The following is a 24,886-nucleotide window of genomic DNA, read 5'->3' as shown; positions in this document are numbered from 1 at the left end:
CCCGGCCCCGGAAGATGGGTTCATTTCCGGCCCGCGCGGCGCGCTGGAGCGGCGGTGGCGGTGCGGGGCTTCCCCGGGAGCCCTTCGGGCCGGGACGTGCGGCGGCGCGCTGGGTGAGCGGGCGGGCTGAGGGGGGCCGGGGGGCGAGCCCGGGCGTGGCCGTCGGGCAGCGGCCGGCCGGGGGGGACGTGACGGGCCGGCGCTCGGCCGCGCAGGGAGCGCCTGATGCCGGCGGCGGGCGGGCTGAGGCGGGCGGCCCGGCCCGGGCCCGGCGGGGCTGCCGGCGGTTCTCGTCTCCCCGGCAGTGACGGTGGTCAGCGGCCTCCTCACGGTGCTGCCTTTTTTTTTTTATTCTCGGAGCTGCGCCGCTACCTCAGCGAGGAGGTGAGGAGCGGCGGCGGGGCGGCCCCGGTGCTCCCTTGTGGCGGCGGGGCCCGGGAGGGGGGTCGGCCCGCGGCGCCCTGCCGCCCCCCCGCCGCCTCCGGGTGCCCGGGCAGCCGCCGCAGCTCTGCGCGGGGCTTTGTCTTTCCCCCAGCCGCCGGCCGGGGCCGTGGCAGCGGGCTGGGGCTGCCGGCTCCCGCGGGCCGCAGGGGCTGCCTTGGGGGCTGCGGTAACGCTGTCGCGGGGGGGCGGCTCGGGAGCCTCTTCAGCCCCTGCGAGCGGGCAAGGGGAGGAGAAGCAAGCCGGCGGCGAACTCCGCCTCCCCCTCCCCATTGTTGTTTTCTCTAAAAAGTATTACAAATGGCAAGCGCTTAGCTACCGGGGAGGGTCGGGAGGCAGCAGCTCAGGTGTCTGGCTGATCCTGTGTCGTGACAGTCAGCTCCTGGGCTGGAGCAGCCGAGGGGAAGAGGCCTTTGGATTTGCTTCCCAGTGAAACGGGGCTCTTTTGTTTTTTCTTTGTATCTAGGTTTATCTGGAATTGTACGTTGACAAATCAAGGGGAGCTAAACTGAAGGTCAGTCTAGATGTTACTTTTCCACATGTGCCTTGTGCTTGTGAGTCGGCCCGCTGACTGCGGAGGGATGGCTTTTGTACTCGCCGAGGGCCCGCAAGGCTCCGTGTGCCCGCTGCTTCCGAGTGCTGCGCTGCTGCTTGGGCAACAGCCGGGGAGGAGTTGTTGGTCCCTCGTGGTTACGCAGCCAGGCCTGCTGGGCGCTTAAACCAGCGCGTCTGGTCGGGCAGTGTTATTTTTCTAGATTGTAAATGAGCCCGAGGCATAAACCCATTTACATTTCTGTATGGCGGTGTACTTGTCAGAGAGCTCAGTCGTACTGACGGAGCTGGCACAGGGTTCCCTTGGGACTCCAGACTTGACTGTCTCGTTGAAAGGCTCGAGAGCCTGCTTTGGAAGTCACTTGACGAGGCACAGCTTTGCTGTGAATTTTGTACTTGAATTTTGACTGTAATACCAATGCCACGTGTTAGCCTTTCTCCAGAAATTATAAAAGCAGAATGAGCGTTAAGAATCTGATTACCTTTTAACTAAATTCAAAACAAAGTTGCGGGATGAAGTGACTGGAAGTCCTGCAAGTCTGACTGGGTATCGCTGCCGTGCATGTTATCTGCCTGTCTACCTGTTCCTGCCTCTTGTTCTGCTGTGGTAATTCCTTTGGGTAATGCGTTGGGCTCTGAATGTAGTGCATCTTGACTTCCTCCTGATCCGCTGTGACGTTATCGGTCTTTGCCTTCCTCACGTTTCACAGGGTGTGGGAAGGCCGGAGAGACTGGAAGCCTCGGCTGTTGTGTGCGGAGAAGCTGTCAGCCTTCTAAGAGAGCACGTGGCCAGCAAGCGCATCGTGGTGCTTCGGTACCAAGCTGATACGACAGACCTCAATGTTTTTTGTGAAAAGGGATCACAAGGAAATGTGCTGATGTTGAAGGGGGAAAGGTGGTAGGGGAAGAGGTAGGAGGCAGTTTTCAACCAATTTTAGGCTTAACTCCTGTGTTCCTGAAAATGGTTCTGGGCTTTGAGGGGTTTGCTTTTGGGTTTTTGCCTTAAGCGCGTCTACCTTTCAGGGTAACGCTTTCTTGGAAGTTGGAAACTGTCCTTCTTGAACACCAAACCAAACCCCGTACCTGGGAGGGCCGTTTAGGGTGTTGCACCATGTGTTTTATTCCCTGTCGGTCACTTGACACTAGCTGTACATGCTCTCCCGGTTTGGCACGTTCTTACCCTGCTGGCTGAAAGATTCTGTCTTTTCACTTCCTCGGCTTGCCACAGGCCATAACAAATGTGTGTTCATAGACCGCTTTCCTTGCTCGCTGCTTTCAGATTTGAGCATCGATGCCATGGACGGAGCAGGAGAGCCTCAGCAGGACGTAGAGCACAAGCTGTTTAAACAGCGCTTGGATAAAGCTGCCAATCGTGTGACTCCAGAAGCAGAGAGACGCGGTAAGATGCTATTCTGTCATTCTTGGATGGATGCTCTCACAGCCTTTCCATCACCGTATGCCTGCTATGAGATTCATGGGAACAAGGGATGGCTGAATTCACAGCGTTTTAAACACCACAAACTATTGAAAAGTTTATAGGACACAAGTCTATTACACTGGCAGATCAGACAAGCTCCTCTGTGTGTGTATATACGTTATACTCGGTACTTTTACGAGGCAAGTCTTTGCCTGGTCCCTCTGAAATTGGGACAAGGACTCATTGATGCGTTTCAGGAGCAAAGCTGCTGAGTGAATAGGCTTTTCCTACTAGAAATCAAGCAGCTGCTCTGGCAAAACTTGACTTTGGTTGCATTTTTAAATCCTAGGAGGCTGAGAAACGGGACGAGCTGGTTAGAGGAAAGAGCCTCTCTCCAGGGAAGGCTCCGCTGACTTGACCCTTAAGCCTAAACTTGTGTCTTACTGTGTTTGCTTTGTGTTTGTTAATGCATACCTGATTAATAGATTTCAGCTGATTTATCAGTTACAAGTTGGAGTAAGTGGTCCTTGGCTACATAAACCTCTCCTCTGTATTTTTTGACATGTTATGGCTTACTGTTCTACTTCAATACAAACCGGGAACGATTCTGGTAGTGTTGCAGTCTAACGGTAATACTGCGAGACTTTGTCTTTCTAAAACGTGAGGTCCTTGTTATCTGTTCTGGGAGATAGTGTAGTTCTGTGTATTGGCATGAACTAAAGTTGTTGATTTGTTGTAATACAGATTTAGCTTTTCTGTTCTTAAAGCTGAAAGGCTAAACTAAGCCAAGAACTGAACAGTGGGTAGGTACGAGACCTTCTGGTGTCACAGAAGTGAGGTGATAGCGTTCTTACCGTTGTGTCATTTAGCAGCCTTTCTGTATTCAGAGGCTGTGGCGTGACAAATGTAATGTCTGGGGTCAAACCCCGCTTTTTTGTACCCAATTCTCTGTTTCCACATATGGGCCTCCTGCCTTACTTGTGTTGCCAGCCTCCACTGGGATTACTAGGTCTGAACTGGTTGCTCTCGCTCATTATATTATCAATGGAGAGGAAGAGAAACTTGCAGGGAGCAAACAGTCTCATCCAGGAGAGGCATTTTGAAAGCGATCAAATTGCATTGCATGCAACGAGCAATTTCTTCTGCTGTCTGGAAAAAGGATATGGCTAGTTTGATTTCCACCACACATGTGGCAAGTTAGATTGGAAGTGTCCACCCACCTTTGTGAAACTCTATGATTATCAGTTTCTGTTAGTAACGCTTGATGTTCAGTCAGTTATTTAAATGGCAACTATAGCAGTATTGTCTGGTAAAGGAAAAATCCACACAGACGTGGTTACTGCTGGGCTTGCTGTAGTCATGACTCAGAGCTGGGCCACCACCCCAGTGGGTGACAGAGAACCAAGGGATACAGCGTAGGTTATATACGCTTATCAGATCATTAGTCAATGTCTGAAGTTTTGAGGAGTTTCTTTTGGTCCTGTCAGTTCTGTGAATCCATCACCTGACTGTCCCAGTTGATTCACCTGCTCGGTTCCAGTCTCTGCCTCGGTTCCAAGCTCCTCCTTGGATCGTGATCTTCTTTCTGCCTGCTTTAACTCACAGGCTCCTTCAAGCGCGCTTAGTCTTTGAAAGAGCAGTTCCTATTCACATGCACCAATTTTTCCAAAACTGCCTGTGTTTCTGAAAGTACATGTGTCCACAGATTGATCATCTGTTGCTTCTCTGTTCTCCCACTGATTAACTGGACTGGGTTTTAAACCAGCCTTGGATTAGGGCTATGCTAGGGACAGGGCCTGGTTCTGCCACTTAGCTGCTTCGGCACTCTAAATTTCTTAGTTAAAAATACATTTTATTTAACATTAACCTTAAATTTAGTAAAGCATACCTAAATATTATGTAGTAGTATGTGGAGGCTTTTCCTGATCATAGTTACACTAAAATAGTTAATAGCTTAATGATTTCTATGGTAGGTTGCATTCTGTGCTGGGATGTCATCTCATTCATTTCCACTGGATGGCGATAGAGGACTGTATTTTTTTTATTTTTATTTTTATTTACTGTTTCGTTTCCTTTTAACCTGGACCGAGTTTTCCAGCGTCATGTGTCATATCTGCATGCAAGTCGAGGACCATGTTAACAGCACAAAACTTTGCATGTGGGGTTTTATGTACTGCAGTTTCTTTATAGTATCTAAGCTGTGTGCAGTACCTCTGGGTGCTCTCTGAGACAACTCGACAGGCAGCTACCGATTACATTCAGAAAGCTGTTACTAGTTGCTGTATCTTGAAAGACTCCGTGTGTTGTACAGGTGTTCTTCAAATGGCAGGAATCATGGCTTTGACAAAGCGTAGGAATTACTAAGCTGCATTCTTCCTGACGCTATCTTTTAGTGTAATTACAGGATCAAAACCCATACTGGTTGAATTCTTAATTGTACTCTCAACTTGTTTGAATGTTGTAAGCTGTAGAAAGTAAGTCTCATACAGTGGTTTAAGAATGGGTATATTTTTCTAAAATTTTTTATTTGCTTGATCATAACTACCATAAAGTGAGGTTAACGATTGATTTTTCATGCATATTTCATACTTCCTAATTAAAATCTCTTTTTTTTCCTGTGGCTAATACAGATGTCTTACATAGTCACTTCTGTCCACCTGTTATACCTCCCAATCTCAACAAAGAGGGTCCCGATAACATTTTGTCGCCTCAGCAGTGTCTGACTTATCACCTGCCCCGGCCTTAGTTATCCAAGAAGCCGCCTTCTCGAGGCTCGTAAGAGGGTAGTGCGGCGGTGCCTAGACAGTGAGCCTTAGAGGGCTTTTGTAATCCAGCAGACTTGGTCCTGTCCTTCAGGATTTGTGAGTGGAACAGCCTGGTTTTAAGGGGCCTCTTCCAATAAGAACCCATGTTTCTGAAAATTTTAGACATGCAGTTCCTTGGCTCGCTTATTCCGAACTCCAAAGTTTACAGACCTTTCGTATTTGTTTTGGGAAAGCAAAGGTCCTGTTTGAGTTTTCTGGAGGCATGTCTTGCCCTTTGGCAGGTTTCAGCTGTCACCAGCTCTCATCTCCTCTGTTAAGAGTCCCTCTGCAGCCTTCTGCATTTAAGAACATATTTGTGCCCCAGCTGTACTGTGGCTGCGCATTCAACACACAGGTGGCACAGACACTTGCAGAATTGTAAAATCATGACAAAGATAGAAATTCCTTGGAGATTTCTAGTAAGCCAGTGGTTAATGTGTGTGCATTGTCAGCATCGTTGTACTGGAGAGCTGAGTGTTAGTTTTCCACTTGGGAGATTCCCGCTGTGATCTAGTTTCACAGCAATATATAACTGTGTTCCCTACATATCTTGGGACAGGATTATGCGCTATGCGCTGCTGTCTGCTATTTAAAATGTTGTTTGTGTAACAGGTCCTGTATCGGTTGCAATTTGCTGTTTGGGTCTGCTTTAGACAAAGTTTTAACAAAGCCTTTGTGCAAGTCACATCTGATCGGCGCTCCGGCAAGGCTTACAGGTGGCTGGTTCTTTCTATGGAGGGTGTTCTTCAGATGGCAAACGCTACTCTGCTTGTTGATCTTATTTTGCAGCTCAACAGGCCCTGTGCATTCTTTCAGGTGAGCTTCGGGTGCAGGATGTGCAGATTCTGATACAAAATCATTTCCTTCATGTGTAGAACAGTTTCTGTGCGTAGAGCGGAAGTACAAGATAGTGTTTCTAGACGTGCCTCGTCACTATGAATCCTCTTTTGTCTTAGAACTGGGGAAAGAAGAAGAAAAGGTGTTTGATCCAAATGCTTTGGATGCCAATTGCTGTGAAAGCTGTTACGGGGCAGAGTCAGAGGACATTCGGTAACCTTTACATCTTCTTAGTGCTTGAATCGGTACAGTTAATGTGGCATATGTGTTGGAGGTTTTTTCCAAAATGTCTGTGAAGGTCCATGCAGTGAAATCCTCCTGGGCACCTGTTCAGAGAATGGTGAGAGCTGTTGTGTTATAGTACGCCTGTGCTGCGCTCACGATTGTTAAGAGCGTGCACAGTTAGGTTGTCTGTTTTGTCTGCGTGCCTGTTTAAGGGCAGTAGCACAAAGATTGTATCTTAGCAAACAGAACCTTTTCTGGGATTACTTGGTGTCCAGAGGGGAACTGTAAATTATTTCACTGTTCTGTGAGCTGTCTTGGAATAAAACCCAGTTATGGCTTTACCTTCTCGTTTCTGCTGCAGGCTTTGCATCCTTATGGGAGCAAAGACCAGACACCTATCACTCAGACAAATGATGGGTGTCATTCGGTGTTTCTCATTCCTTCTACCTGCAAATTTGTGTAAGAATGGATTCGTGATAGTCCACAGGTTCTGGACTATCCTTTGCTATTATTGTCTCTGTAGTAATTTAGTTTGTCACATCTGTCAAGTTGCATCCTTCCCCAGAGATGTTTCCATCTTGAGGGATTCATGATTCCAGCCTTCAACTTTTTGTTTTGTCCAGCACAACATGGAATAGAGACAGACAATTGTTTTTTCTGATGAGCGTGACAGAGACTCTGGTGAGTCCAGAGGTAGAAGAGCAATGAAGAAAGTTTGCCATTAACCTTGCCTCCGATGTTGGCAGTCTTTCCCTAAAAACGGAGGAAGGGAGGAATAGAAACAGGTAGATGCTGTGTTCACATGGGGAAGTTCCAAGCTGCTCAGAACTGTGGGAGACTTCCCACAGAAACAAATGTAATTTCTGCAGCAAATTTATTTGCCAAGGATGGACTTGGCTGTCTGAATGGACAGCTAAAGCCCTCTTCAGAATTAAGCGCTGCATTAAAACAGCTTGCGTCCTCGTGCCAAAATCTCACAAAGTACGTCAGGAAACTCAAGCTCCTTCAGGACACCTTTCAGTGTCCAGTTCCTGAAGTTTGCTGCTTTGAAACAAAATCCACCGGGGATTTGAGTCCTGAGCTGGAGTGTCTCTTTATCGCTGTAAAGATGATGTTTGTGCTCTTGCAGGTGCTGCAATACTTGTGACGATGTCAGAGAAGCATACAGGTGACGAGGCTGGGCCTTTGAGAACCCGGATAGCATAGAGCAGTGCAAGAGGGAAGGATTTAGCCAGAAAATGGAAGAGCAGAAGAACGAGGGCTGCCGAGTGTACGGTTTCCTGGAGGTCAGCAAGGTGAGAGATGGGTTTTGCCGTGAGCCTGTTGCATGGTGGTGATGAGCGTCAGAAGGCACAGTCGGGGCACTCTGCTCATTTTTCCAACTTTAAGTGTTCACAGGACTGTAATAACCCCTGGGCTCTGCGAGGTACTTGTGCCTGTAGAGGGGTTCAGTAGGAGGGTCAGGAAAAGGGTGGGAAGGGGCAAATTCCCTGTTCCATGACATGGGCTGGCTGGAGAAGCTTAGCTTTTTCTACCATCTAGCTAGTGAGTCTTTTTACCGAGGTTTCTGGAGGGGGAGAGGCAGCTTCTTTGCGGTGAGGTAGTCCCACCTGCCCTTCTAGTCTCAAAACAGAGACCACCGGTGGGTGCTGGAGATAACAGTAACCAACAACTTGTCAGCAGAGGTGCTGGAGGGAGTGGAATGTTCCCTTCTTTAGAAAACCAGTGGAAGCAAGACTATTGGAGTTGTCATGGTTGAAGATGCTTAAAGAGATGTTGTTTGCAACTGGTGCATGAAAATGTAGTACAAGATGCGCCAGATGACTATGTAACTGCCCTGTCATTTGGCAGGTTACCGAGCTCAAAACACTGGGATGTGCAGGTTACGTACCCAAGTACATTCTAGCAGTCAGGCCGAGGGTAATTTTTTTTAACTACTTTATTTCAAAATCTGGAGGTTTTTTTACATCTTTGTGTACTATTCCTGGAGACAACATTCTTTATTTCTGAAAAACAAAACCAAAACCAAACACACCCCGCCCTTTCACTCATGAAGCCAGACATTGTGTTTTGAATATCATGGGTGCTGAACCATTACAGGACCCTTTGCCACAAAGTGTGGTGAGCAGGAAAGATTCAAAGGGGAGTGCTGTGGGTAGCAAGGGTCCAAGGGTGGGTGGGTGTCACTAGGGAAATTTCTGGGGGCCATTGTTAGGCACTTGGACTTTTGTACATCTCCGTTCTCATCGGGTCTGCAGTTAACATATGCGATAGGTTTGCGCGGACGTTGAAAGGTGTAATGTAGCGTGTGAGCTTGATGCACTGAAATCTTCCGGGGGAGGGTGTGTATGATTGCTAGCGAGTGTCAGGGAGGACTGACACCTGATATCCATATCCTTTTCATATTCAAGGTTAAAACTTTAATAACCTTTGTCTTTTGGGGGATTTTGGAGTGTGGGGTTTTTTTTTGGTGGTAGGTTTAGTGCTTTATTTTTGAACACTGCTTGTTTTCATGGATGCATACATAGGACCACTGTTGTTTATTGTATTAAGGGTTTTCTTACTCTGCCTGCTCACCCTCCCAGTTACTTTCTCCACTCCGTTTCTGTGATACCTTGTGATACCTTTTGATATTTCCTACAGCAGCAGTTAGTTCCCTCCCGGTAGACTTGATTCCTTCTTCTCATTTTTATGTCCGCTAAAATACTCTGCATAGAACAGTTGTTGTCAACATCGGTATGTGATTATGGCTTTCCACATGACTGCCTGTGAGGAAGAGGGGAAATTCCTATCTCTTTTAGGACGATATTTGCTGGTATTGTCACCCATGACAATGAGTTGCTTATTGTCTGTCTTATTCCGATAAAAATTTTAAAATCCAACTGCCAGTATGACTGCTTTGTTTATGTAGATTCAGGCTTTTTAATGAAAGATTACTGTCTCCTGCAGGTAGCTGGAAATTTCCACTTTGCACCGGCAAAAAGTTTGAACAGTCTCATGTACACGGTAAAGTATTTTCTTTTCCTGCTTATTGTGACCTTTAGCTTCCAAGTGTTTCAGACCATTTCCTTTGAACATCTTTGCATTGCTATCTGTGGTAACAGCAGCACTGCTGCAGGGGGGAGGGCATTGGTGAAATTTTGTTAGAGATGTTTAGAACTATATCGGGAATGAACAGAAAAAAGTGTTTTCTCAAGGTGCTGCCACATGGGTCTGGGAGCACATGGAGGAGAATGTGTCTGGGCAGTCTCTCGGCCTCACTTGTTCTACAAAACTTTGCTGCCCTGCTGTAAACAACCTCAGGTACGGTGTTCGATCCAGGACCTGAGTATCAGTATCTCTGGAAGGGATGTTTTGGAGAAAAGCTCTTGAGAATTTCAAGGCAATTCAGAACTTTCAGAGTAAAATTTCATTTGTGAAGGACTTCAACTTCCTCAAGTATATATAAATACGCAGTGGCTGGAATGACAGTGGTAGTTTACAGAATCGTAGAATGGTTTGTGCTGGAAGGGACCTTTAAAGGTGCCCTAGTCGAGCCCCCCTGCATGAAGCAGGGGCATCTTCAACTAGATTGATTTAAAGAATCATTCACCTGTATTCGAGTGAGTGGAGGTTATCTTTATTGGGGATCGCTCCACCAAAGTCGTGCACCCCAAGGGGGTTTTTCAGTCCCCTCTTTATACAAGCAACTCAGACCTATTCATTAACTTTCTGGGAAATCGTTTACATATTCATTACAATTCCAGGAACTTATTTACATATCTCACTAAGCTAGTGATCATGATTTAAGTCCTTGTCTTTGCCACGCTGTATAAACAACAGGAACCTGGGACCAGATAGCCTTTTTAAAGATGACAAATCCAAGGACTTAGCAATTAGTACATCCCTCATGTTAGCAATAAGGGTCCTTGGACGTTTCCCAGCTTTTAGATAAACATAATTACATCATCTTTTAGATAAGTGGCACATCATTCACCATTCATTCCCCCCTTTTCTCGTAACTTTTGCAAATTCTTTTGCAACTACAAAAAATCATTATGCCTTACGATCATTCTTCGACAGCACCAAACAAAACATTGAAGTAATACACATATTCCTAAAACTATTACAATAAGTATTATAATAAAAGCTATTTTAACCATTCCAAATTAGGTAACCACAAAGTCAGTTTGTCCCATATAACTTTAAAACTCCATGATAAATCATCTTTAGTAATTTCATGCAGGATCTGCACCTTGTTCCATATCTCATGGATGTCTGTTTAATCATTCCATCCATCAGATTGGGAACAAGTATTTTGCCCTGGGTTTCCAGGACATGCTCCTCCTGTCTTGTTTGAGCTTTCCAATGACAGTTATTGTCACTTTTCATAAATATTGTGGTGGTTAGGCTTAATAATATTTGTAAATCAAATCTGGGACCCAATTGATATTTTATTATCAAATAGGCAATATCCTCCACCGTAGTCTGGCTTTTTCCAAAAGTCTGGCCAGGTAGTCCATTTGTCAGCGAGATAATTCATGTTTTGGGAGGCCACCCCATACAGGGGTGTTATCAAGCCTCCTTTAGGAAGAGAGGTACATATCCAGCATTCCTTAGCTTTCGTAGCATAAACAATCATTTGCAATGTTTGAAGACTGGTATTGTTTACCCATGCTTCAGTTTCTAATATTTCTACAACAGTTACAATTAAGATCAGAATAACTTTACACAAATGTCCCTGATCCTTTTTGACAGTCCACTGTGTCTCCGGAGATTTCTTTACGATCTAAAGAACCGTAGTCCCATGGGTCCTGCCAGGGTGACAGCCCATGATTTCTCAGGAGCCTTCTTTATCCAAGAGTAGTGAATCCAGGCTGGTTATTCTCTTATCTTGACGGCAGTGAAGGTTGTCAGCAGCACCTGATAGGGTCCTTCCCACTTTTCTTCCAAAGGTTTCCCTGAAAATGTCTTTATATACACATAGTCACCAGATTTAAAGGAACGGACTGGTTGATCCAACCCTCTGGCCTTTGTTCCCAATACTTGTTTATTTATAACTTTTAATTCTCCCTGGAGGGTCTTCACATATTCACACAAATACCCCTCCCCTAACTGCCTTAAATCTTCTCTGGCAAATTGTAACTGGTATGGTCTCCCATATAATACTTCAAAAGGGCTCAAATTATCCTTTGTTCTCGGTTTAGTTCGTATTCTTAATAATGCCAAGGGAAGAGACTGTGGCCAAGTTAGATTTGTCTCTTGTCCCATTTTCACTATCTGTTGTTTAATTAAATGGTTTATTTCTCCACTTGCTTGAGGCCTGTAAGGGGTGTGTAATTGCCAATCTATTCCCAATACCGTACTCACTCATATTATTTTGGCACAAAAATGTGAGCCTCTATCAGAAGAGATTGTTGCCGGAACCCCAAAGTGGGGGATAATTCCATTTAACAATCCCTTCGTTACCTCTCTTGTTTTATTTGTTTGACAAGGGAAAGTTTCTGGCCAAGCTGAAAACGTATCAGTCATAACGAATAAATATCGGTACCCCCCTTTTCTTGGGAGTTCGGAAAAATCAACTTGCCACTGTTGTCCTGGATAATTTCCTCTACTAATGTTCCCTAGTTTTATTCTGTTTGCTACATTGGGATTAATACATTGTTTTATTACAGTATATAAGTTTCGCCCTATCAATTTCTGATTTATATAACATACCAGCTCCCCAATGAGTCTTATTATGTTCTGTTAGGGCTGTGGTCCATATTAAATTGGATGGTACCACTATACGGCCATCTGCCAAATAAGCTCACTTATTTAATTTTATTTTACCATTCATGTCCTGAATTAGCTTTAGGTCTCCTTTAGAATAGTTTGACTCCTCATCTGTACTTAGAGTTTGGATTTTACCATCTGGTATTAAGGGTAATTCCTCCTTTCCTACTTTCTCTGCTGCTCATCTAGCCTCATGGTCGGCCAGGCGGTTTCCAATTTCCAAACCAGTGCCTCAATGGGCCATCTTATGTTCTTTCTTCCTGGATGACCCTCTTATAACAGAGGGGGCCATTCCTCACATCAAGGTCTGGCATGGCACATGTCCCCACCGCTCAACGCCTACTGGGTTGCAGCCAACAGCGGAGCTCAAGATTCTTCTTGGTGGCAAACACAGACCCAACCCAGTCTTGCCCTTGACTATGGTAGGAGGCACCTGACCAACCTTATTCCTTGTACTTTGTTGTCAATGCAGTTTCATCTGCACATCCCATAACAAGTCACTGTCAAGGCAAAACACACAGATTTACATTAGTAGAACTACTACAGAGTGTATTTTATCTTAGTTTTTATGCCAATATTCCCCACAGCCCCGCTGACCAAGGGATATTGTTTTACCTGAACTAGGCAGGCCTTCCCTTATCATTTTTACTGTAACAGGTAAAGCATTTTTTTTGCCTTACCTGGAATTTATTTCCAGATATACCTGGTTAAAGATTTCTTTTACTTCAGGGAGGTCCTCTTTTCCACTTTTCTGTTGAATTAAAGATAAGCTCAAGATTTCAATCACTTGATCATTTTAAACTTTTGGTTTCATTTCTCCTTTTTTTAAATGTCTAGATGTTCTAATAAATCTCATCCCAACAAAGATTTTGGTGAATTTGGCATTCTTGTTTGTTTTCTTAGTTTGTACTTTAAAGGTTTCAGGATGTTTTCGTGGTGGCCAGCAGCCCCCACAACTGTAACAAATTCTTTTCACTGAAGTTTAACATCAAATAAGTTGTTTTTGTATTCACTAAAAATTCCACCTCTTTTTTTTCTACATCACGATTATCTAGTAACAATCAACTTGAACCTTTATCTAGTTCTATTAGATCATCCTGATAAGTCTTTCACAACCAACTTTCAAACATCTACATTTCCCCATCAAAGATTCACCTTTATTCTCCTGAGACCCACTGCCTGCCCTAAAGGGCCTGATAGCGGTCCTGTTGTGCTGCAAGGGGTGACACTGTCAGGTCCTTCTGCTCAATAGTCAGCAACAGCATCCCCCTCCTCCTTACCGTCGGATTTGGGGCAGGAGATGCTCTTCCTGCTCTGCAGGTTACACAAGCCTGCCTCTGCTACAGCACTTCTGTTTTAACTCTTTCTTACCCTGAATGCACATCTGCTACTTGTTGCTTTAAGTCTGTGTTATTACATATCAGCCTTCGCAGGCAAACAGCAAACACCCTGCCATGCATCCCGCAGGACTCAGCCGCACCTTCGAGGGGCTACGGGGCTTTGTACAAACTCATCCCAATAATTTATCACTTTCACAAGGTCTTTGATTCTCCACACACACACCCCGCTTCAGATCTTATATACATTAGTACAAGTTTTTTTTATCTTACAACATGTTTCATTCTGGTTGCTCCACAGAAGGAACCACAACCTGAGCTTTTTTTTTTTTTCCTTTTTTTAAACATACAAAAATTTCAACAAGAACATCTTTCTAGTTTAGGTCTTGGTTTTTCCCTATCCTTTTCTAGAGCCGTAATCAAAGATCAGGTGGTGTTAATCCTGCACTCCTTCTGTCACACAAACATATCTGCACACATTACTTCATCCCACTTTTGTTCTCTACAAAGAAACAGCATAAGTCGTAAAATTGTGTTGTAATATAAGACCTCCTCCGAGTGGCCGTCTTTCACCATGACCTAATGTATACAAAGGCCACCAATTCTGACAATATTTTTAAAATATCTTTTTGTTCAGATTTCCACTGGGAATTCCACCAAATTCTTTCCAATGCTTCAAAATACATCCCAGGGGTGTTTTGTTATTTATTGCTTGGCTCGGTCTGCCCCCCATCTTCCTAATAAGTCTGATATATTTGTCTACAATGTATTAGTTATTACTGAAGGTACCATACTTATCTCAGAACATACACCACAGTTCAAGACCTCTATTTAGCCTTATTTCTTGGTCTCTTTTTCACACACACACCCCCCTCGGAGGAGATAATATACCTTAGACACTTGCCACCCTTTTCTTGAGTATACAGACAGCACCTACGACACTAAGGGCAGAGGCTAATTCATGCTTTTTCCAAATGATGTTAGCTCTAATGTTTTGTCCAGCCTCCTGTTGGAAGAAGGGTTCGCCGGAGTCAAGAAGACGCTCAATATGAGTTACGCATCTTGCTCAACTTTATTAGTTTCTAACACTACTTACATAGAACCGATACACATGCATATTCTTAAAGCAGAAATATAATTGGTTATTAGTCTCTAAACACACGAGGTTCTCGCACCCCTAATTATCATGACTAAAATAAGCATTCTATCCATGTAGCTAATTGTGTTGCTGTGCTTCAGCCTTGTAGTTTGTTACTCCCTATTTTCCCATACCGCTCCCTCTCTTTCTTGGCCTTGCACCTGCTTTCCCAGCAGCTGTAGCTTGTTACAGCCACGGCCTGTTGGCACAACATAATTACTTGGTCTCAGGATTCAAGAATAGCTCAAGGCTACCTTTCTTATCTTCAGCACAGCAACTTCAGCACAATTCTGATTACAGGCCTATTCTAATACCAGGCCTGGATTGTGCAGATCTTCAGAGATTCTAAAGCCACGCTTCTGCAGCCATTCTTCTACAGTCTCCCGCTCTAATTTCTGATGATGCATTCCAACACTGAATAAATCGATTTTTCAATTGCTCCATCCCTCTCTGGCCAGCCCCTCACAGGGAACACAGACACGCAGATTGGGACTCCCCACTCACTTTGCAGTGACACCGCGTCTCTCACACACGTCACACTCTCTGGGCAGCCCTCAGTCACACAGGCAGTATGTTACACGGTACCCTGCACTTACATACAACTCTAGGAACGCTGACAGTTCACGTTATCACACAAAGTACGCATTTCAATGAACAGTTGCCAAAAAACAGATTCTCATTTTTTCTGGTCTTAAGCAGAGTGTTAAGTTTTCAGCTATTTGCCTAGAATTACCAGAATATTATTTTTTTCAACATACATTTCTTAACTCCAATTTTGAACTTGTAACGAGACAACACATAGAACAAACAAGACACAGAGCGCTATTTCAGTTGTTATATTCTAGGAATTCCCCAAATCTGAAGACAACCTAAAGGAAGTTTTTAGCTTCCCAAATCTTAAGACAATCAAATAGGGCTATTACCCTTTTCAGAAGGCGTCCCTTCTTCTAACCCTGCCGGAGAGCGTCCCATCTTTCGCCTTATGGGGTAAAACCAGATCTTAAGATAATCAAATATTCAAAACAAAGAATAAATATAAATACCTTTTATGCTGTGCAGAAGTCCTTGTCCACCTGTGTGAGAAGCCGAGGGGTAGGGGAGTCTCGCCGACAGAAGATGCAGTCGGGGGCCCTGAGGGTCCCCAGGCCCCTGGATTCCAGCACTGGTGGAGAGTTCTCCTGGCTGGCTCGCCAAATCGATGCCAAAACAGCACAGAGTAACTGCTCAGAGACAAATTTTGTCTTTTAGCAGCAACCCCCACCATATATGCAATAATTCTTTACACTATATGCACTTTAAAACATACAGAGGTTTACACTCACCCCGCGGATGCTCAAGACAATAACCACATGTCAACATTCATAATATACCTAATACAGAAATGTTCTCATGTTTCCAGCATAAAATGAGTATCATAATTATTATCAGTAACCCTATAATTATTAATCCTATATACACAGATTGACTTCGAATCATCAAACGTGACAGTCTTCTGACCAAACCAGAATCAGAGTTCCGATATTACCTTAATACCGGAACAAATACCAGAACAGAATCAGATGCACACCTGCGGTGCTAGCTACCCGGCATACGCCATCCTGCATAAGCACACAATGATGTTATGTCTTACGGACAGCTTTACAGATGGACCGGTCCCAGAACAGAAATACCCGAAACAGTACTGTTTAAAATATAGTATTAATACAATATTTTAATATTTTAATAAACATAGTACCTTCGCTCCGTAAGATGGAGTCCTTGTCTGCTCCTGCGGTGATCCAGATGAGACGAGGAGCCCCTCCGGGAAAATCCCCGGGGGTACCCTAGGGAGTGCCCGCTCAATGGGTCCCACAGCCGAGCAGAGGAGGTCCCATCTGGGTCACCAAATTGATTTAAAGAATCAGTCACCAATATTCGAGTGAGCAATTATTTGGCAGCGCTGGATGCATGGGGGATCGCTCCACCAAAGTCATGCACCCCGAGGGGGTTTTTCAGTCCCCTCTTTATACAAGTAACTCAGACCTATTCATTAACTTTCCAGGAACTCATTTACATACCTCACTAAACTAGTGACCATGACTTAAGTCCTTGTCTTTGCCACGCTGTATAAACAACAGGAACTTGGGACCAGATAGCCTTTTTAAAGATGACAAATCCAAGGACTTAGCAATTAGTACATCCCTCATGTTAGCAATAAGGGTCCTTGGACGTTTCCCAACTTTTAGATAAACATACATACATCGTCCTATAGAAAAGTGGTACATCATTTATCATTCAGTATTTTGAAGTACTTAATTTTGCCAGTACTATTTGATGACTGTTAGTCTGCTACTTGGAGTGAGGAGTGGGGTGCTGGCTGAAACAGCCACAATGCCCAAAGCCTTTCCAGCACGTCTCTGCCTCCAGGCACCAGCAAACCCAGGAGCAAGGTCCCAGTACACAAGCTGGGAGCCCCAGCAGGGCCTGCAGGAATCTCACAGCCTGCAGTTCAGGTATTCAAGTGTTCTAGGAAGCTTCAGCACACCCAGGTGACGTTCTATAACCATGAGCATAAGAGAAGGTATGTGTATCCACCATCCTGCCTTTCAAGGTGGAAGACATCCTTGCAACCTTCCCTTACAAAGCAGCATGTGGACTCCCAGGGCAACCAGCCCACAAAGAAGAAACCTTCCCAGCTGCCTTAACCAAGCCACCACCCCTTCCTCTGTCCTATAGACAGAAAAAAGTACTTCCCCCCCCGGCCCACCCCACCACCCCCCCATGCCAGAAGCAACACATAAGACAGACCAAGGATGACACTGAAGGTGACAAATTTGCACTCATCTAATTACAGCTCTGCCAGGGTCCAGGCAAGCTGTTTGATCTCACAGGGACTCAGCTTTGCTACCCACCAGGCAAGTCCAGCAACACTTCCTCGGGAAAACACAAAGTCACAAGGGCCAGCAATCGGCTCCCATTCAACAGTGCTGCGAATACTATGGAGAGGCTTCTCCCTCCTCTCTCTAATGCCTGAGCAGCCCAGTATTTTGAGCAGCACACAGAATAAGCTTTCTTAGTAGAAAATGATACCAAGTTAGTCTGGTCAAAGATAGGCACAAGAAGCATTACTGACAAACCTTGTTACCCACACCCTTACAGCGTGCTGGCTAGACCAACAGATCTTGAAAACACGCACCTGTAGCAGTCCTGAAAGGCAGCGAAAACAGCATCTCAGCTCTGCGGATAGAACCCAGATGCAGATGATATTGCACAGGACAATTAAGGTAGAAGTTGATTATGCACCAGCTTTTCTCCAGCAACTGCTTACAAGCAGGGTCTTGTCCCATACGAGGCACAAGGTGTCAGACTCCACGTTTGCTGCGGGCTGACGTGCCCAGCACATCTGCAGCCGGGTCACAGCTGCCTGCCTCTCTCACCCACCCAAAACCCTTGCAGAGGGAAACGGAAGGGCACTGAGCATCCAGCCGGTACCTTCAGCCCTCGGCACCCTCTGTCACTAAAGAAAAAAAGAACAAGGCATGGAAAATTATGCCCTGGCACCAGGACCTTCTTCCTAGAGGTCCATCAGCTGAACTGCTGAGAAACAAGTACCTACAGTTTCTCTTTAGCACAGCCTCAAGGCAGATGCCTTCTTGTAACCCTCCTCCCTGGCTGCCGCTCCCACCTTTTTAATTAGGTGTTAATTTCTCCCCGACAGGCTCACAGGAACTTGCTGGGCTGCACACCAGAAGATGGCTTCAGTTTCATTTCCCTAGGACTAGAAGACAGAGATTTCCAACCCTCTTTGGAAAATTTTTCTTTCCTGGCTGCTCTCCCCAGCACTGAGAACTCCTTTTACAAATGATAGCTCATGAAAGATACAGCTGGGATTAACTACCCTCCCCGGCAGTTAAACGCTTGCCCTTTGCAATGCTTTTTAGTGAAATCAGCAGTCGGGGGCGAGGGGTGGGATCCCACCGCCGGCTTGCCTTTCCTCCCCTTGCCCGCTCGCAGGGGCTGAAGAGGCTCCCGAGCCGCCCCCCCCGCGACAGCGTTACCGCCGGCCCCAAGGCAGCCCCTGCGGCCCGCGGGGGCCGGCAGCCCCAGCCCGCTGCCACGGCCCCGGCCGGCGGCTGGGGGAAAGACAAAGCCCCGCGCAGAGCTGCGGCGGCTGCCCGGGCACCCGGAGGCGGCGGGGGGGCGGCAGGGCGCCGCGGGCCGACCCCTCTCCCGGGCCCCGCCGCCACAAGGGAGCACCGGGGCCGCCCCGCCGCCGCTCCTCACCTCCTCGCTGAGGTAGCGGCGCAGCTCCGAGAAGAAAAAAAAAAGGCAGCACCGTGAGGAGGCCGCTGACCACCGTCACTGCCGGGGAGACGAGAACCGCCGGCAGCCCCGCCGGGCCCGGGCCGGGCCGCCCGCCTCAGCCCGCCCGCCGCCGGCACCAGGCGGTCCCTGCGCGGCCGAGCGCCGGCCCGTCACGTCCCCCCCGGCCGGCCGCTGCCCGACGGCCACGCCCGGGCTCGCCCGCCGGCCCCCGGCCGCCCGCAGCCCGCCCGCTCCCCCAGCGCCGCCGCACGGCCCGGCCCGAAAGGCTCCCGGGCTCCCGGCGCCGCGCGGGCCGGCCATGACCCCGCCTCCCGGGGCCGCGTGCGCAGCCGGAGACCCCGCCCCGAGGCGTCAGGCCGATCCTGCGCATGCGCTGCCCTTAGTTGGGATGGGGCGATGGCCCTTGGTTTGGCTGGAGTACTGCTGCCGTCTAGCGGAAAAAAATGGGTACTGCAGCCAATCTATCTAACACAGACTGCACAGTTTATTATAGGAATGGCATCAAAAATAACAAATGCTGAGAAAGAAAAACAGCTGAGCAGGTTTTTCTGAATTATGGTGACTGAACTGGATGAAAGGAGGAAGCAAAAATTCCCTTTAGCAGACCCTTGGTATCACCAAGTACTCGTACAGAATGAGGCCTTCCTACTTGGCTAGCACTAGCTAGGATAAATACTGGTAACAACTGGTTGCTGTTTCTGTCCCCTAAAGTCTGCTCTGAGGACTAAGTGATACATTCCTCCTCTGTGAATATCATTAATGGTATCTGGCTTCGCTTTCCTTTGGTTGTTTCTGTTTTTTAAAAATCATATTTGCGTATGTGAAAAGGGAAAGATATGATGCTTACTTTTTAGATTAATTGCCATGGCTGAAGTTGAAGAGTCCAGAAAAATGTAAGCTGGCTGAAGAAATGGGTTGACCTCAAAGCTGTGTCTATCTCCAAACAAGAGAAATCCTGTTTCTCCTGATGAGGAAGGAGCATTGTTAAATAGCCATCACATTACCACATCACCAACATATAATGCCTAATGTTATGTGTTTGTATATGTAACAAAATCATACATGCATTTATTTCTCGTTTGAGAATGCTGCCTATGGAGGGGTTCTCTGCGCTGTAGTTCAGAGACCTGTAACTTAGGCTTAATTTAGACCTGAATATACCACCTAGAAAAGAATCCAGTTTTGATGCAAAAGCAAAGGGGACAGATGTTCTACTTCTTTTAGAAATTGTTTCAGTGGCTAACTGCCTTCACTTAGATCTCAGTTTCACTTTTTTTAAAATGTGAATGGTTTTAGTGTTAAGCAATAGGTTCTTCACATATGTCTTTTGCATAAATGTCAGTTCCTGTTAAAATCAATTTATAAAATACTACACCAACTAATTTAAGATGATCTCTTATCTTTCAGACAAACTTGAAAGATGCCGATTTGAAACTCTTGCATTGTACAACCAATTTGCCCAAGCTAAACTTTTATGCCTCTTGTCTGTGTTACATACCATTTTCCAAGAGCTTAAGATTCTGAGAACTGAACTAAGCATAATATTCCAGCATCTGTCTCATTAATGACATGAAATAATGTCTCAGTTTCTGTTCATCACTATACCATACATAGATTCAAGGATGAAGTTACTCCCTTTTGTTATGACATCACACCAACCACCTCACCATTACACCTAAAGTGTCCTCAGTCATCGCTTACCACAGATATAGTTCCCACATACGAGACAATGGGCTCCATCATCCTAATCGGGTTTTGGAGTACTGCAGTAACGCACATTTTATTTGAATAGGCTTTACCTAACTGCTCGACTCTCACTAACATTTATCACTGTCAAACATCTCACAACTTGCAGGTTAGTAGCTGTTGCACTCGCTTCTATATAATCAGGAGAACTGCCAACAGAATTCCTTCCTGGCACCTACCCCGGTGGAGTTGTGCATGGGGTGTGCCATGGAGCATTTTGGCTCCAGCCGAGTGCAAAAGTCAGCGGTTCCCCATCTCAGCCCAGAAAGCAGGTAGCACAACTTTTGTGGTGCACTTCACATGTCTACCAGGGCAGTGTGACAACTACCAACAGAATTCCTTCCTGGCACCTTCTTTAGTGGAGTTGTGCATGGGGTGTGCCGTGGAGCATTTTGGCTCCGGTCGAGTGCAAAAGTCAGCAGTTCCCCATCTCAGCCCAGAAAGCAGGTAGAACAACTTTTGTGGTGCACCTCACATGGCTACCAGGGCAATGGGAAAACTACCAACAGAATTCCTTCCTAGCACCTCCTCTTGTTGAGCTGTGCATGGCATGTACCTAACCCTAACAACCCTAACCCTAACCTTAACCCTTACTCTAATCCTAACCCTAACCCAAACTTGGAAAGACTGGAACATTGACTTGTTTCCTTGGCTTCCCGGGAGCCCCTGGGTAAAACGAGTGCTATTTTATTTGTTATGTGGATTAGCCACCTTATTGTTTTTGCCATGTGCTGTTCCATGTTTTATAAGATTAGTTCAACACGCTATAACTAACATGCAATTTGCTACTATGGTTTTACCCGATGGCGTTAAACAAATTTGAGTAGTACGCCGAAATGTGCAATCAACAACACAGATTATATAGTTAACACAATAACAATTTAATAGCAAACAAGAATCTGGAAGTAATTAACTATTAACAATTCATATAACAATGTAGGCTGATTAAGAATACAAATAGAATAGCAAAGAAAACCTAAGACGATGTTTTTTCGATTTTTCTACTAGTTCAGCGGCTGCAGCTACAGACTGCAGACAGTGTGGAGATCCTCTGATAACAGGGTCTAGGGTGAGTGAATAATAAGCTATTGGTCTCTCATAAGGTCCTTGGTTTTGCACCAGCACTCCTTTAGCTATTCCTTTAGCTTCTGCGACATAAAGTTTAAATGGTTTTTCATAATCTGGAAGTCCCAAAGCTGGTGCATTTACCAGCGCAGTTTTAACGCTCATAAATGTTGTTTCTAGCTCCTCAGTCCAGGGTATTGGTTCCGGGTGCGCATCCTTGGTGGTTTCCACTAATGGTTTGGTAATTTCAGAAAATCCTAAAATCCAAGGCCTACAAATTCCTGCTTGACCTAAAAAGGCTCTCATTTGCTTCTTGGTGAGTGGTCTTGCTATTTCTTGTATTGCTTGTACTCGACTTGGATCTAACTTCCTAGTTCCCCCTGCTAAGATAAACCCTAAGTATTTAACTTCAGGCTCACAAAACTGCAATTTAGAAAGGGATGCTTTATGTCCTTTTCCAAAAAGTTTGTTACAAACATATTCAGTGTCCTTTACACAATCTTCATAAGTCAGGCTAGCGATAAGTAAATCATCAACATACTGAATCAATATTGATTTGGCTGGTAGTTCCAAGTCTTGTAAATTCTGCTTAAGGATCTGAGAAAACAAAGTTGGTGAAGTGGTAAATCTCTGTGGAAGGCGAGTCCAGGTGTACTGGCAACCTTCCCAAGTCAATGCAAACAAATTTTGACTTTCTGGGTCAATGGGAATGGAAAAGAATGCTCCTGTAACAAGGTTTGCATATCTTCCCAATTAGGTTTATAATCTCAGATAATGCTAGATAAAAATTTTGCACATTTTTCAGCATTATTTCTCAAGCGCGACATTTTATCTTGCCACAACATTAGATCGCCTGGTTTCCAGGGCTGGTGAGTAGAGACTGCAACAACAGGTGGTACGTCCGGACCAGAATTGGGACCTGCCCTTGGGTTGGAGTGAAACTCGACCACCATAGGAAATTGTCCAGCTTCAAGAGACTCGAACTCTTTATCATACTTCTGGTTTTTCTCTAAGAGACTCGAATTCTTACCATACTTCTGTTTTTTTTCTAAAAACGCCAATAATAATTCCTCCCTTTTCATAGGTTTCTTAAAGGCCAGCCTTTTTCTTAAATCAGCCCATTCTAACCATAAAAACAAATAATTCATTTGTTGAGGATTCCTGTCCTCTAATATTAATCTCAAACACCTTATTCTGACTTAATCAAAAGTTCCTTCAGGTGGCCACACTTCTTGGGGTCCAGCCCCTTTTATTCTCGTCAAAAACGGCCAATCATCTTGGCACAAGGTAATAACCTTTGATTTCGTCAACCCTGCTGTACCAGATAGTTTGTTCCAATTACTTAATAATTCTGCCAGAGAAGATCCTTTTGGAATTGATGGATAACCTCCCATGTTGCAAGTTTAATCGCGATGGGTACTCTGAGGTATCTACTTGACTTAACACCGTACAAAATACAAGAAAAGGGAGACTCGAACTCACCAATTCTGTTGCCGGGGAGACTCAAACTCACTAATTCTGTTGGTGGGGAGACTCGCACTCACCAACTCTGTTGCCGGCGTCTTTTGTAGGATGTTAAGCAAGGATCCTCGCAATCCTTCCTTCCCCGCCATGACCTAGAGTCCCATCTGGGGTGCCAAAACTATAAAAGAAGAGACTCAAACTCTTATGGGTTACTCTAGGTTTGCATAGACCCATAAGAGTTTGAGTCTCTTCTTTTACACCAGCCCTTTTGATTTATTTTGAAAACTGTGTGTTAGACGCAAAGTAAATTCAATGAACCACTTGACAACCAGCGAACAACAAATAACAATTTATTAACAAACATGAACTAGAAATTGAATAGCAGAATAACAGTCCAGCAAAGTCTCATGTGATGTGGAAAACAGACTTCTTCACTCGTGAGTCCAGCACAGTCCTGAATAATGTCGGGGTGGTAACTCCATCTGTTCCCTCCATGATAGTCTGTCTCTGGTCCTTGGTATTTTTCTTCACAAGGTGACGAAGATGAACAGAAACTAATAACAAGTCACATGGTAACTGCTGGAGGTCAACAGTTTTCTTTTGTTTGTATAACAGTCTCTCGCACTCTGCTTTGGTATCCCATGGGTTCCACTTCTCGAGGCGGATTGCGAGGAAGAGATCGCACTCTTCTGTACCGGCGTGACCAAAAACACTCACAAAAGCACATACTGATGGTTACTGTAGTCACGATGAGACAAAGGCTGAACAGCAAAACCATACAGAGTGTGTCATCTCCTGCTCCCATCTTTTCCAAAATGATAAGGATTGTTTGTGGTGAGGCAAACAAGTTGGTCCGTGACCCTCCTGGTCAAGATTCAGGCTAACGCCCTGACCAAAACTACACAATGAAAAATGCATGCGCAGCCTAACCTTAAAGGGGCATGAAAATTTACCCTTTTAAATGCCCACCTCTTGGCTCTTGATTCTTAACCTCCACAAACAAACCTTATATATGCTAAGAAATGTTTTATTTTGTTTTGTTACGTAACCCTGTTATGATAATGTTTTGAAATTAGCTTATGACATGTTTGAGTTTTGAATTGTTAGCTAACATCTGCTAGGGATTTATAGTTATTATTAGTCGTTTCTAATCACTGTTATTGTTAGATTGATAATGGTAAATGGTTTTAATGCTTAGATAAAGATTGTTAACCTTGTTTGTATAGTTGGCAGAATCTTTATCTCTATCTACGCCACCCACGGAGCAGCAATGTTGAGTCACGGGGTGGTGTGAAGGACGTTACTGGGACTGTGCTATCTGTCTCAACATTGCTGGCTGACTGCAAAACAACACAGAGACCCTGCGAAGAACTTGTCTACATCTTGCTTCGGCAAACCACGGATGTTTACCCAGACATCGCTGCATCTGTTCGACCACGAAAACCACGCATCACCTGTTTTGTACCCTCACCCCAGCAAGTACACCCAGACCGCAGAGGATGAAAAATTCTCTGAAAATACGGTATGGGTGTTTGCACCACTGCCGAGTGAGGGGTGAGGCTATGCAAAACAGTTCTTGGAAGAAGCAAAGACTTTTGGGTGAACAGCTCTGGAACATCTATAAAAGAACTGTGACAACCAGCACCGGGTGGAATGCCCCACCTGACGTGAAGTCGATCTGGGCTGACGGGACCCCCAGCTCCGTGCGGTGGTAGCTATTGCACCTTTCTTTATTTTTCCTCTCTTTCTCTCCATTTCCTGCCTCTATGCAAGCACCATTAAACTTATTTTCTTTACGGCA

General features: G+C 45.4%; 1 protein-coding gene and 1 long non-coding RNA gene across 2 annotated transcripts; one reads left to right on the top strand and one right to left on the bottom strand.

The window, feature by feature from the left end:
• LOC121081826 (endoplasmic reticulum-Golgi intermediate compartment protein 3-like) lies at nucleotides 1-24,886 on the top strand. Its single transcript, XM_040581075.1, is given in 7 exon segments — nucleotides 1-113; nucleotides 908-955; nucleotides 2,273-2,392; nucleotides 6,171-6,264; nucleotides 7,406-7,571; nucleotides 9,226-9,282; nucleotides 24,312-24,886. Coding segments are annotated over 5 exon segments (471 nt in total). The 5' UTR covers nucleotides 1-113; nucleotides 908-955; nucleotides 2,273-2,289; the 3' UTR covers nucleotides 24,363-24,886.
• LOC121081827 lies at nucleotides 10,929-16,378 on the bottom strand. The gene is made up of 4 exons (XR_005825828.1): nucleotides 16,241-16,378; nucleotides 15,549-15,725; nucleotides 12,473-12,530; nucleotides 10,929-11,226 (listed from the first exon to the last, which is right to left on the bottom strand). It is a non-coding gene; the product is annotated as an uncharacterized LOC121081827 (long non-coding RNA).

This window comes from Falco naumanni (assembly GCF_017639655.2).
Source record: "Falco naumanni isolate bFalNau1 chromosome 20 unlocalized genomic scaffold, bFalNau1.pat SUPER_20_unloc_1, whole genome shotgun sequence".
NCBI lineage: Eukaryota > Metazoa > Chordata > Aves > Falconiformes > Falconidae > Falco > Falco naumanni.
This window is presented reverse-complemented; position numbering and strand designations above follow the sequence as displayed.